Genomic DNA, 13,450 nt, shown 5'->3' on the forward strand with positions numbered 1-13,450 from the left:
CTTAAAATCTGCCTGCCACATAGTGTGTACTGTGTGCGGAGGTGGTATCATTGCTCTCATGGTCCTGGTGTTTCGTTGTCATATTTTGGAGTCTAAGGAGCAGAGCAAGGGGTTTCTGAACTGGAGAAAAGCATCATGGAGCTATGTCTAAGCTGGTGTCGTTAGCTGCGTGGAGTCAGCTCTGACCCAGAGTGGCCTTATGTGCAAGTGGCCCTGCGTCACCTTCACAGTTTCCAGTGTGTTTGTGTGTGTCACTGTGGCTCTGGTGCACATCCATCTCACCAAGGGCCTACCTTGTCCTCTCTGGCCCTCTGCTTGAACACCCGTGATATCCTCTGCCAGTAATTGAATTCTTTTTACGGTGCACCCAAAGCAAGCAAGCTGGGCAAGGTTCTTTGTGGTCCACACATTTTCCATTGGCTAATTTTTGGAAGTAGATCCCAGGTTTTTTCTTGTCTCTTCATCTGGAAGCTCCAGTTAAACATGCCCACCGTGAGTATTTGAAATAAGCTCTGTTCCCTGCATTACAGCACCATTAAAGCCACCACAATATAATAAACTGACAGATGGATGGTGGGTATTTAAATTAAGTTCATTGAAATAGGTAGTATTTTCACTGGCAGAGATGATTACGAGAACATTCCAGAAAAAAAACTGAGATTCAGGAAAGTGCCTGCTATGTTTCGGTATAATAATGAGCAGTTCAGGCTAGCAGGCAGGGTCCATGTGAGAGGCAAAGACAGATTCATCAGGAAAGATAGGCTAGGATGATATTTTGTGAGTAAGAGGCCAGGCTGGTGCATTTTTGGCAGATTCACACTCTGGGTTTCTTGTTCTGGAATTAACAGAGTAGGCATGAATTATAAACAGAGAGAAAAGTTACTACTCTCAGTGTGCAGTGACTAAGGCTTGTAAAGGGTTCGGTTGGTACCCATCGCTGTATCTTTTTATACATTTTTCAGAGATATTTTGTGTCTTTTTTTAAAAAGTGGGCTTGCCATCAAAAGTATGTACTTCATACCCTCTAACTTGTATCCACCCCATTATTGGGGGGGGGGGAATCAAACTGTAGAAAGAATCACTTCAGGAATTGATTTGATGAGGTGGGCACAGAATCGAAGATGGATTTTAAGATTTTGAGCCTAGCTAACTGAGAGAACTCAAAACAGGAGAAGAGAGTGGAGGGAAAAGTCAGTTAAGGAGCAGTGATTTCAAACCTAGCACCTGATTTCCAGCTAGGGAGAGTTAACACCCTTCTGTCAATCAAGTTTCTCTTTGAAGGCTAGGATTTTGAAGCTCCGACTCATATATTTTGGGCATGTGGCCGGGAGGAAACGATCCTTGGAGAAGGACATCATGGTTGGAAGGGTGGAGGGACAGCGCAGAAAACGAAGACCCTGATGAAATCGATTGATACAGTAACTAGGGCAATGGGGGTGTAGGCGTGTCAGTGTCAGTGAGACTGGCTCAGTACAGGGCAGGCTTCAGAACTCTTATACATAAGGTCACTGTGAGTTGCAGGCAACAAGACAGTACACAACAGCAACAACAACAACAACATCCTCAACTCTGTCTTACAGGGTGGGTCTTCTCAGTCCTAAAGGGGTGGGGACAGGGCCCAGCCATGTTTACTAGGGCTGAGAGCTGGAAAAACAGGTCATCCTGACATCTTCAGTAATAGTAACATTAATTACTTCGTGTGTCCTAATGCTGGTTGAGGAGCTGTGGTAGCCTAGTCTAGTCTGTAGGGAGTTGCACTGCCAACTAATAGACTATGCCTCTGTTATAGTTTAAATCCACCAGTGACTCTGAGGGAGAAAGATTTACAGTTAGAGCCTCCGAAACCAGACAGAGGGTGGCTCTGAGTAGGAATTTACTCAATGGCAGTGAAAGAGTGAGAAAGCCAGAGTGAATGAAACCTAGTTGTACTTTTAAAATAAAGTATTGGTTGGTTTGTTAAATTTTAGTGCTTGTGGACTCTTCCATCTGTCCTCAGGAAACTTCTATTTTCAAGATACTGGGTTGACTCAGAAATGATTGGAATGTTAATTTCACAGCTATCATCTCAGCTTTCCAGGGTGGTTGTACCTGACTGGGAAAAGGCGAACCCCAGCTTTTGTTCCCCTCTTTATAAACAAAGAAGTGGAAACCAGATGTCAGAGTTGAAGAAAGCATGAAAATGGTCAAATGTAATCCTCAGTGGTGTGTTTACTTTCCAGATCAGAGGATACAAGTATAATTAGCACAGGGACATAGGTTTCCTTATTTACCGTATGACAAAGAGGGGGCAGGGGTGTGGAAGTGTGTGTGAGAGTGTGCATGTGTTGGCTTTTGGAGGGAAACGGTATCTCATAAAAGACAAAGCTGAAAACATGGGACAGCCCGAGGCAGGTGTCTCTGGGGAAGGACTGTTAGTAAATCCATGGCTCAGAATTTGATTTAGACTTCAGAGTGTGACTTAGCCATTTGTTGTTTTAAGACTCATCCCTGTGTATAGAGGGATTGAATTATCTGAGTTGAGAAATATAGTTTAAATTTGAAAATGCTTCTGAAATTCACATACATTATTTTCTGACAGGCTTTAAAGATTTAATGACCACAAGATTTAGTTCAAAGACATGATTGAGAAGTGTTTGCAGATTAATTCTATGAGGATTTTGTTTACCTTCCCAGATTGCTCTGGTGTTGGTCTAGAAAATGAGTCCACAGTTGCTATCTGCTATTTTGCTTCCATGTATGGCATGCACAAACATTTACATTTTGAGAGTTATATATTTTACTCTTTGTGTATAGACAGGCAGATGATGCTGGCTTTTAAGTTTCTGCAAGGATAAAGTTCATTTTACAATAAATTAAGCTTAAAGAGTATGCTTGTTTGAACAGAAATAAATGATAGTACACTGTGGCGTAATATATATGTGGTGACGGGTTGGAAAAGGCGATGCGTGATTAACTGAATTTGGGAAACATTGTGGTATTTTAAGCAATATAAACCATGTTGCCTTTGTAGTCCTATGTAATGTAAAATATGTTATGAAATGAAAGCCCCATCGCTTTATTTAAGTTAGAATAAATACTGCATGTACTTTAATGTAAGTTAGGATACTGGCCTCTTTAAGAATCTCTTATTAAAGACACTGAATTCTTTGGGCTTTTGATACCTAGTATCGAAGTCAATTAAGCAGAACAAAATCATTTTAATTGGTTGACCGCTCGTCAGTGAAAAAGAAGAAAGAATATGTCAAATGCTTTTCTCTTGATAAGGTTTCTGGGGCGTCCTGGCAAGAGGAGGGCAGTTTTATGAAAATGACTCATGTACTCACCATTCCCAGTGTGAGAGGGCTCTTACTGAGCTTTGTCAATCAAAAAGTAGGAAAGATTCTTCTGGCTTTGGTTTATAAAGAGTGGTATCTAGTGAGAGTAGTCAACATATTTTCCCTGCTTAGAGCAGAAGAACAAGAAGCTCTTGTGGCGTAGTCCTTAGCAAGGTACTGTACTAATCAAGACTTGGAGGCCCCAGAGGTTTGAGCCCTGCTGCAGCAGGCCTGAGGGAGAGAGATGAGTGGTCTTCTTCCTGGTCCATTTACAGCCGCAGAAACCCAATGGAGGGTCGATGAGGAGTGAGTGACTGAGTGAGAGTGGAAAAGTCAGGATACCTAGATGATGTTTGGAAAGAACTGTATTAAAATAGTTTTTTTCTTTTTTCTTTTTTTTATCATTATTTATGTGTGTATACCGTCAAATCAGATTTGACTGGTACAGGAGGAGACTGTTTCTCCCTCTCCAGCAGAGCATCTGGTGGATTTGAACCGCACACCTGCGGGACTGCAGCGCAGCCTCCTGCCACTAGACCACCAGAGCTCGCCTAAAATAGTTTTAGAAATATTTAAGAATCTGGAAACATTTTCAAGTGTGAAATGCAGATTTTATTGGTTTTATTTTTTTAAAAAGAGTAAACATTTAACATTTTATTGATTTTTATTGATTTTTATTGCTTCACACTTAAAAAGCAAGTGGATACATATCTGGGGGGAAAAAAAACCATTGTGGAGGTGTAAAACAGAAAAAATTCAAACTCATTGCTGTGGAGTTGGAACTGACCCCTTGCTGACTTTTTAGAGGGTGTAAATTGAACCAGAGGGGACTGCCCCTCTTTCTCCTGCAAAACAGCTTGTCTTTTATTTGATAGATTCAAACAGCCTATCTTTTATTTGGTGACAACTCCCTAGGCCACCAAAGCTCACTTTAAAGTAGAAGTACCCCTAAAGCCCAAGCCAAACCACTGCCCTCAAACTGATTTCCATTTATATGGACGCTCCAGGGGTTTTTTTAGGCTGTAAATACAGGAAACTTTCCACTAAACTCTGCTTCTCAGAAACTGACTGGTTGACAATTTGAAGTCACCTAGATTTTAAAGTCATTTTTATAAAAGGGAAGAATAGGGGATATTTTTCTTCTAGTTCTGTGCTTTTGTGGTGTAGGTTTGTATTTTCAAGTGAATATGAGGTCTGAGATAACTGTGGACTTGGAGAGCAGTTTTAACAGCATCATTATCATGGAGAAGAGATTGAGATTGTTAACAATTTCAACTTGCTTGGTTCTGCAGTCAACACTCTTGGCACCAGCAGTCAGGAACTCAAAAGGTGAATTGCACTGGGAAAATGTGCTGTCAGCGACCTCTCCAGAGTACCAAAGAGCAGTGATGTCAGTCTAGAGACTAAGATGTGCCTGATCCAGTTCACGGTCTTTGCAGTTACTTGCTATGCATCAGAGAACAGAACAATTAGTAAGGATGACAGAACAATTTATGCCTTTGAGTTGTAGTGCGGGAGAAGAGTATTAAACATGCCATGAACCACCAAGAGAATAAACAAGTCAGTCCTGGAGAGGATGAAACCAGGCTGCTGCTCCTTGGAGGCAAGGATTTTTGAAGCTCTGTCTCCAGCATGTAGTCTGGAGGAACCACTCCTTGAAGAGGGACATCATGCTTGGAAGGGTGGAGGGACAGCACAGGAGAGGAAGCCCCGGAATGAGATGGATTGACACAATAACTGGGGTAATGAGGATAGGTTTGTTACAAACAGTGAGATTGACTCAAGATAGGGCGTGGTTCAGACCTGTTATGCGTTGGGTCGCTCTGAGTCACAGGAGACTTGAAGGCACACCAAGCAGTGGGCTACTTGAAATGTGGCAGCCAGGAGTTAAGAGTCTCAGAGTAACACTTAGGGTGGGATCTGCAAAAAGAGAGCCAGTGGGGAGAGTTATGGGAAGAGAAAGGGACTTCTGAGCAATGGGAAGTGCACGGTCCTGACAGAGTCCTGATCTGTGCTCGACTTCAGATACCCTCTCAGAGCAGGGGTATGAGTTTGGGAAGGTTTCTTGCCTTTTTGAGCTTTACATTCCTCAACAGCAAGGTGTAATACATGTTATTTTCTTCTGTGCTTTGATCAGACCTAGTCTGTCTTCTCTCCCTTTGCCTGTTTAATAAAGAGATCCATCAAAGAAGATCTGATGTGAGAATATATGACATGTTTTGCCCTAGAAAAGTGGAATTCGGTATCTAATCATGCCAGTGTTCATGTCCTTTGTAATAAACTTATTACCAGGAGAATATAGTCTGTCTCTCCAGTACCCAGCAGCAGGTTGTAAGAGGTCATTTACCTGCCCCAGAGTCTTCCTGGAATTTAGATGGCCTCTGTTGGGTTTCAATTTACACTTATCAATATTTTAGCACTGGGATAAAAATAAAAACACAGCCTCTCATCTTACAGTGTGAGAACATGGTCTAGTGTGCTAAGTCATGCAGGTAAGATGAGCACCAGTACCCTGAGGACAGCCTCGTTAAAGTGGCCCCCCTCCTGGTGGGCCTGGCTGGAGTTGCCCTCCTGCAGAGTGACAGCCACAAAGTTAGGGGAAATTAGCACAAATGCTCCTAAGGAGTTTGTGCTTTTCAAAGATTGTTGAATAAGCTTTTATTACCTAGTCCAAACACAGACGCTTTCTACAAGCAGGTTTATCTCTTAGGGGCTGTATTGTTATTGTTGGTTTTCAGGGGCTGTAAAGTCACTTTATCAATTTGCAGTGACACAGTGAGTCTCCAGAACCACTTGGTGGGTTTCAGGGGCCAGTCTTTTGGTTCATCCCTGAGCGTTTAACTATTGAGCTCCCAGGGCTCCTTTTAGCAGCCACAGTCAAGTTTAATGTCTTGCAGCATTTTCAGGCTTAAGAAGTCGTTAGCTATGCCTTTTGTTTTAATAATGGGCTATTTGAAATGATGTTTTTCAAGCAAGAGTTGGTTTAAACAGTTTTGTATAATTATTTGAGGTGCAACTAGAGAGTGAGTGGCCCTTTGTAGGATCTGTGTCTAGACAGGCACTGCTACTGTGGTTTCATTTTCTGAGCTACTGTTTCGTACCTGGTTCACTTTGGCTGGTGTGTATTTTATCAGGCCTGCATATTTATTTTGTCAAATGCTTATTTTCTTATTAATTTTGAAGCCTTTTGAAATATTGTTGATAATCTTTTACCTACTCATTTTAATCTTCCTTCTTTACAGAATTCAGAATTCCAGTAATTCCCAGTCCTGAAATCATGTACATAGCAGTCACAATAGCTCAGAGCACAAGGAAGCTTGTAAAGCTATGTGTGTCCATGAAATGCATAAAATTCTTTAAAATGAATTTTTCACTTGAGTGAAGGTTTACAAATTCCATTTGTTTTTCATGCAGTCATCAATGGTCATTTTCTTTTACATTAATTGCTGTTGATTAATGGAACTAATGAATTACAGCCGAAATTAATAGGATTTTGAAATTAAGGGAATAACATGATTCATTCTACCTAAGAAGGATTTGGGAATCAAATTAGATTCAAACTATAGAGTGAAAGGGCCAGTATCTTCAGCTGAGAATGAAAATTTTAAACGACATTTCAAAGACGAATCTCTCCTCATGGTTTACACTGCTCTGCATGCCTGGCCTCTGCTTTGTCCTTTGTTCCTGCCTCCTTTGTTAGCCTCACTGGTCTTTGCTCTGTCAATTCACTAAACTTTTCAAGGACCTCACCCTTGCCCATTGCACTGCCCCCCAAACCCTTTTCTTCTGCCATTTGCTCACTGTATCTCCTTACAGATCTCTCTGGTAGTGTTACCCCGAGGTCTTTCCCCTAGACTCTCCCCTGACGACCTCACCTCAAGTAGTCCTGCTTATTTCCTTTTGTAAGCCCTTAGATTGTATTTACTTCTGCAATTAATTATTTATAATTAATTAAACATTAATTATTATCCTTGCCCTACTAGACTATAAATCCTATTAAGAGAAGCATCAGTATGGAATACAATGCCTGGCATATGTTAGAACTGTTCACTGATTTGAAGGGCTTCCTTTTGTTGAAGATTATTTCATCCTGCTGGACGAAAGATTTAAGCATCCAGAGCTGAGCCGAAATGTTTCCAGTGCTCTTACAGCACATATCCTCACTAGTATCCCTATAGTTTTATTGACCCACTAGCAGGCAGTGTTGGCTTTCCTCAGAGCAGAGAACTAAGTCTCCCAGAGGGATTTGTGCTAAGATTTCATGAAGCACTACATTACGTTGCTGCAGACCTTTTATGAATGACAAGGCCTTTTATGAATGTTCTGGTCTTTTTGGTGAGCACACAATCCAACAGTAGGTGTAGAACTATCTGCTTTCTTCTCCTAGCCCTTGTCTCTGTGCCCTGCATCCTTGTACACAGGCTCTGGATAGCCTTTTTATGGCTCTGCCTTCTGTCTCCAGGGAGCTCTGGTGACCTAGTGGGTGAAGAGTTGGGCTGCCAATCCAAAGGTGGACGGTTTGAATCCATCAGGTGCTCTACAGGAGAAAGATGGACAGTCTCCTCCTTTGTAATTTACAGCCTCTAAAAACCCACTAGGAGCTCTGGTGGCCTACTGGTTAGAAGCTGCACTGCAATCCCAAAGTCACACGGTTCAACTCCACCAGCTGCTTTACAAGAGAAAAGTGGGCAGTCTCCTCCCCTGTGATTAACTGCCTCTGAAAACCCTCTGGAAGGTCAGCTATGGGTTGGTCCTCACTCGGCAATATACAACAACAACTAAAACCCACTGGAGGGCCAGCTGTGAGTCCATTCTGACTTGATAGCCATGAGTTTGAAGGTTTTCTTTTAGATCCCTCTGTCTCAAAGCTCCTAATCCATCCTTAAATCAAAAGCTGATGCTCAGTTTCATGGCAAAAAGGAAATTTGGCAGTTTGGTTGCAGTCTAACAATCACCATCATCACCATGATGCTTGTCCTGTTATGTGGAAGACCTCAAGTGCCAATTTGGTGAGTAATTAAATGATTTTGTGCCATTCTTTGTTGGTATTCTAAATGTTGCTGTTTATCTATCTTAGGTAATCTATTTAAAGAAGACTCCAGAAGAAGCCTACAGGCTACTCCTCTCTGGCTCAAATCCCCCCTACCTTCCGTTCAGGTACAGCTTTTGTGCTACTTGAAATTGTGGTCTAGCACTTGGCTAGACATCTCGCTACTACTCTGCAGTTGGATAAAATGTTCTTTTGAAGATCTTAAGACTGTAACCATAATGTTATGCAGAATGAAATCAGAGAATAGTTTCTATTGTTTGTCTTTCCAGGGAATTTTTTCTAGTAAGGATAAAATAGCTTTATCCCCTCTTTAAAATAACTATTTTCCTTGTCTTTTTTTCATTCAACCATTTCAGCATGATGGGTACCTGAGTTACGAGCTAACTTTGTTGAGATTTGTTAGAGTTCAGTAATGTGTACCCTTCGTTCATCTACTCTTACGCTCATTGTTTGAGCTGTGACGTCAGGGACTGAGGATGATGGACTAAGATCGTGTATGTACCTTCTAGGGGCGCCTGTGTAGTGGAGACCCATAGCCTGGTCATTAGCACACGGATCTGGCTTCCATAGGAGGAAGGCCATTCTTCAGTAGTGTTGATGAGAGCACTTTCTAAGTGAAGAAGATCTTTTCAGAATTTGGGTTGTTTGAGCATTTTTAATAGTTGTGTGTTGTTGAGTTGGAACCAACCCGTAGCTGATGTGTCAAATGCTTAATGGTTACCCATGGTGGACAGTGTTTGGTGGAGCTTCCTGAATAAAACAAGCTTGGAAGCAGGATTGACATCCACTTCCAATATGGCTCAATGAACATGGAGAAATAACAAAAGTTACATAAGTGTTCAGATTTTTCATTCATAGGGTCACTATGAGTTGTCTATGACTCGACGGTACTTAACAGCAGCAACAACAAGTTGCACAGGAGGAGATTGCCCTTCTTTCTCCCGCTTTTTCATAACAGTAGGGAATCTATAAAAACTCTTTTATCTCAGCGAGTGCCACTAACAGTAAAAAAGAAATTATTAAAAAGATAAAATACACACAAAATATTCCAGATGAATTAAAGACCCAAATGTGAGATGCTAACCTGTTAAATTAGTAAGAAAACAGAAGAGAATATTTTTGTGGCATCTTATTAGAGAGAAAGCAGCAATTACACAAATGAAAACTAAACAACCCACTACAAAGGGGAAACAAAGATCAGAACCACCAAATCAAGACCAAGGGTGAACAGTGGTTGATAAAGACATGGGAAGATAATCATGCACACTTGTAACCAGGAACAAAATGCAAAGTGTAGGTGGTCCCTGACTTAGGATGGAGCTCCTTTCTGATGACTACTTCATTGTAAGCTGATTCTGATGTGTTGAATAGTTGAGTGGGTTGGATTTTTTTTTAGTATTTATTATTAGTTATTATTCTTAGTTTTTTAGTATCTTATTATTAGTCTTTTAGTATCAATACCATTATAAATCCAATCTTTGTTGTCTTTGGAACCTGGAAATGTTACATGTAAACTTACAGATACATTTTAATATACTCATACATTGAAAAGAGTACACAAATCATAAAAATTTACTCTGACAATGAAAGAGTTGGACAGTGTTGGTATTTTGTAGAGATAATTTCACTTGTGGAAGATTCTAGACCATCTAGATTATTATCCCTAGGAATGAGGGTGACATTTTTAGTCAGAAAATTAGTGAGATATGTCTATATGGTCAATTTACATATATGCCAATTTTGTACTTTTATGAATGTTAGAAGTACAACTACAACAACAAGTACAAAATGGTAAGGTGTTTTGCCAACCCAACCAAAAATATGCCCCACAAAACTGCTTAAGCATAAAGGAAAAAAAAAAAAAGAAAACAAAACCCTAATCCTTACTTGTTTAATCTATATGCTGAGCAAATTTTATGAGAAGCTGGACTCAGTGAAGAGGTATGAATCATCAGGATTGGAGGGAGACTCATCAATAACCTGCATTATGCAGATGACACACCTTAATTGCTGAAAGTGAGGAGGACTTGAAACACTTGTTGCAGAAGATCAAGGAATGAAGCCTTCAGTATGGATTGCATCTCAATATCAAGAAAACAAAGATTCTTACCACTGGATCAATAGGCAGTGTCATGATGGATGGAGAGGAGATTGAAACTGTCAACAGTTTCATCTTGCTTGGATCCATAGTTAGCACCCTTGGTACGCGCAGTCAGGAAATAAGGAAACACATTGCACTGGGAAAATCTTCAGTTAGGGACCTTTCCAAATTATTGAGAAGTAGTGATGTCAGTTTGAGGACTAAAGTGTGTCTGATTCAGGCCATAGTCATTCTGATTACTAGCTATGCATCTGAGACTTGGACAATGAATAAGGATGACAGAAAAAGAATGGACACCTTTGAGCTGTGGTGTTGGAGAGGAGCACTGAAGATCCCATGGACGGCCAAGAAAGGAACGGACATGTATTGGAGATGGTACAGGAGAAGTGCTCTTTGGAGGGAAGGATGATGAGGCTTTGCCTCAGGTACTTTGGACATGTTGCTAAGAGGTGCTAGTCCTTGGAGAGGTTCGTGATGTTGGTAAAGGTGGAAGTTCAGCAAAGGAGAGGAAGACCCTCAACCAGGTGGATTGATATGGTGCCTACTTCAATGGGCTCTTGCATGTCAAGAAGTATGAGGATGGCGCAGGATAAAACAGGGTTCACATCTTTTGTTCTTAGGGTTGTTATGAGTCATGCTCAACTCCTAACAACAATAACAGCAGCAACAACGTATAAGTGTTACAGAGTCCCTGAATTACAAATACATTTTTTTTAGTTGAACTTCTATGCAAATTGAAATAGTTAGGTATTCTAATGCCTCATACCTAATATCAGTTGGTAAAATTTTTTAGTATATACTGTACCTTTTTATGCATAAAATCCTCCCAAAACTGAAGAAACACTTCCACATACACTAAAACATCTTTATCATAACATTATAGTAATAATGATTTTTTAAAACATGTGTTGAAAAGTAGCATCCATTTGTTATGACCCATAGTATGTACCTCAATTTTGAAAAATTTTTGTTGTGATTTGAGCTAAAATTTATTGACAAATAAAGTTTTCTATTGTACTTTGAATTTTAATAAAAAAGGCTTTACAGCTTTTGATTTATAATTACAGGTTGTGCTTAATTGGGTGTTTATAACCCAGAGACTGCCTGTAATGTAATGATATGTATTTAATAAGTAAAACCAACAGTGACAGATGAGGTAAGGTTCATTAGGCCTCTTTGCTTATCTGTCTTCCTTGTTCCCCTGTCAGTTCCCAGAGGGGAAGCTGTGTGTGTCATTTTAGTATTCCTAGTACTTGGTGCTTAAAAGTGCCTTTAATACTTCAGTGAATCAGTTTAAATGAGGAGAAAGGAATTCCTACCTTATTTTCTTTTTTAACACAGAAAATGTTTTATTTCAGTTTTTTTCACATTTCTCCCTCCTCTCCCCCTCGTCTATCCCTGCCCACAATGCACCTCTTCTTCCAGATTGTTCTCATACATATAATGCATAATCATATATTCCTTTCAGACAGTTCTTCTCATCATCTGCCTAATGCTGTTTTCATTATCAGTCCACTCTTCCTGCTCTCTCCCCAATCCCCCATGTCTGTCCTATTTTATAATAGTGGGGTTATGCATTATTTGTCCTTTTATGACTGAGATATTTCACTGAGCATGTCCTCCAGGCTCCCCTATATTGTACAATGTTTTACAAATTCATTTTTTTCAAGGCTGCATAATATTCTATTGTGAATGTACCATAGTTTTTCTGTCCATTCATTTGTTGATGGGTTGTTAATGGGTTGCTTCAATCTCCTTGCTATTGTGAATAACGCAGCAATAAACTTGGGTGTGTATACATCTGAATTATAGCCCTGGTTTCTTTAGGGTATATTCCCAGTAGTGAGATTGCTAGGTTAAATGGTATTTTTATTTCCAACTTTTTGAGAAAGCACCAGACTGCCTTCCATAGTGGCTGTACCCTTTTACAATACTATCAGTAGTGAGTAAAAGTTCCAGTGTCTCCACAGCCAAACCAGCCAGCATTTGTTGTTTGCCCACTTCATTGTCAGAGACTTCAGGAGGGACATTAGTTACTGGCTATTAGGGCTGCGTGAGTGTTGATGAAGGGAGAACAGTGAGAGACACCACCTGGTATATGTTTTATCTTCTCTGTCAATTCAAGGGCTAAAGCTTGGGTTTGGGGAGGAAAATATCCTGGAGCAATCTAGAGACAGGCATTGAGGAGCAGCTCAGAAGTGACAGATTCTATATGGGAGAGTGTTAATTGTGGAAACAAAAGCTCCCTCCTCCCACTCTACTTTCAATGGTTCTTATGAATGGAAAACTCTTTGGAAAATAGAATACTTTTGTTTTGGAAAAGGTTAATGATGTTAGTAATCTCTCTTTTTAAATTCTAGCAAAGCTGCTAGGAGTTTATATACCTTGGAGGCAAAGGTTCTGGATGTGAAGCTTCATTTTGCTGCTTACTATCTGAGTAATCTTGAGCAAGGTTTTTTGTTTGTTTTAAAATGCACATTATGTTTCTTGACATTGATTATAAATCCCCACCTTGTAACAACATTCTTCTCACATCCATGTTTCCTATTCCCATTTATCATTTTTTGCTATCCCTCTCTGCCTTTTGAGTCTTATGGAAGGGCAAATGCTGCCGTTTTGATCTTGTCTGGTTGATTGTTCTATCCTAAAGGGGGTGCAGACTTCTCTGGTGTTATTGATGTCCTAATTGTTGCTGTTGTTAGGTTCCACAGAGTCTACTTCAAAACATTAAAAGTTACTTCTTAGTCGGTGCCATCTAGTTAAGTACAGCTTACAGATCTTAACCCCATCCTGTGCCAACCTCACAATCCCTGACGCACTCAAGCCCATTGCTGTAGTCACTGTATCAGTCCACCTGGCTGAGAGTCTTCCTCTCCTTCGCCACCACTCCACCTTCCCCAGCATGATGTCCTTCTCCAAAGAATAGCCTTTCCTAACAACATGTCCAAAGTATGTACGACAAACGTCATCATCCTTGCCTCCAAG

The 13,450-nt window shown here is 40.4% G+C and overlaps 1 protein-coding gene across 2 annotated transcripts in view; it reads left to right on the forward strand.

Moving 5' to 3' along the window:
• The window catches only part of CDC14A (cell division cycle 14A), a 223,504-nt gene that overhangs the window by 87,124 nt on the left and 122,930 nt on the right, over positions 1-13,450 (forward strand). For both annotated transcript variants that reach the window (XM_006882445.1, XM_006882446.1), the window contains exon 5: positions 8,392-8,471. In XM_006882445.1, coding sequence (XP_006882507.1) covers positions 8,392-8,471 — 80 coding nt within the window. The remainder of the gene's footprint in view (positions 1-8,391; positions 8,472-13,450) is intronic.

This window comes from Elephantulus edwardii, unplaced genomic scaffold (assembly GCF_000299155.1).
Source record: "Elephantulus edwardii isolate Elephantulus edwardi_28Jun2011 unplaced genomic scaffold, EleEdw1.0 scaffold00020, whole genome shotgun sequence".
In the NCBI taxonomy this organism is placed as follows: Eukaryota; Metazoa; Chordata; class Mammalia; order Macroscelidea; family Macroscelididae; genus Elephantulus; species Elephantulus edwardii.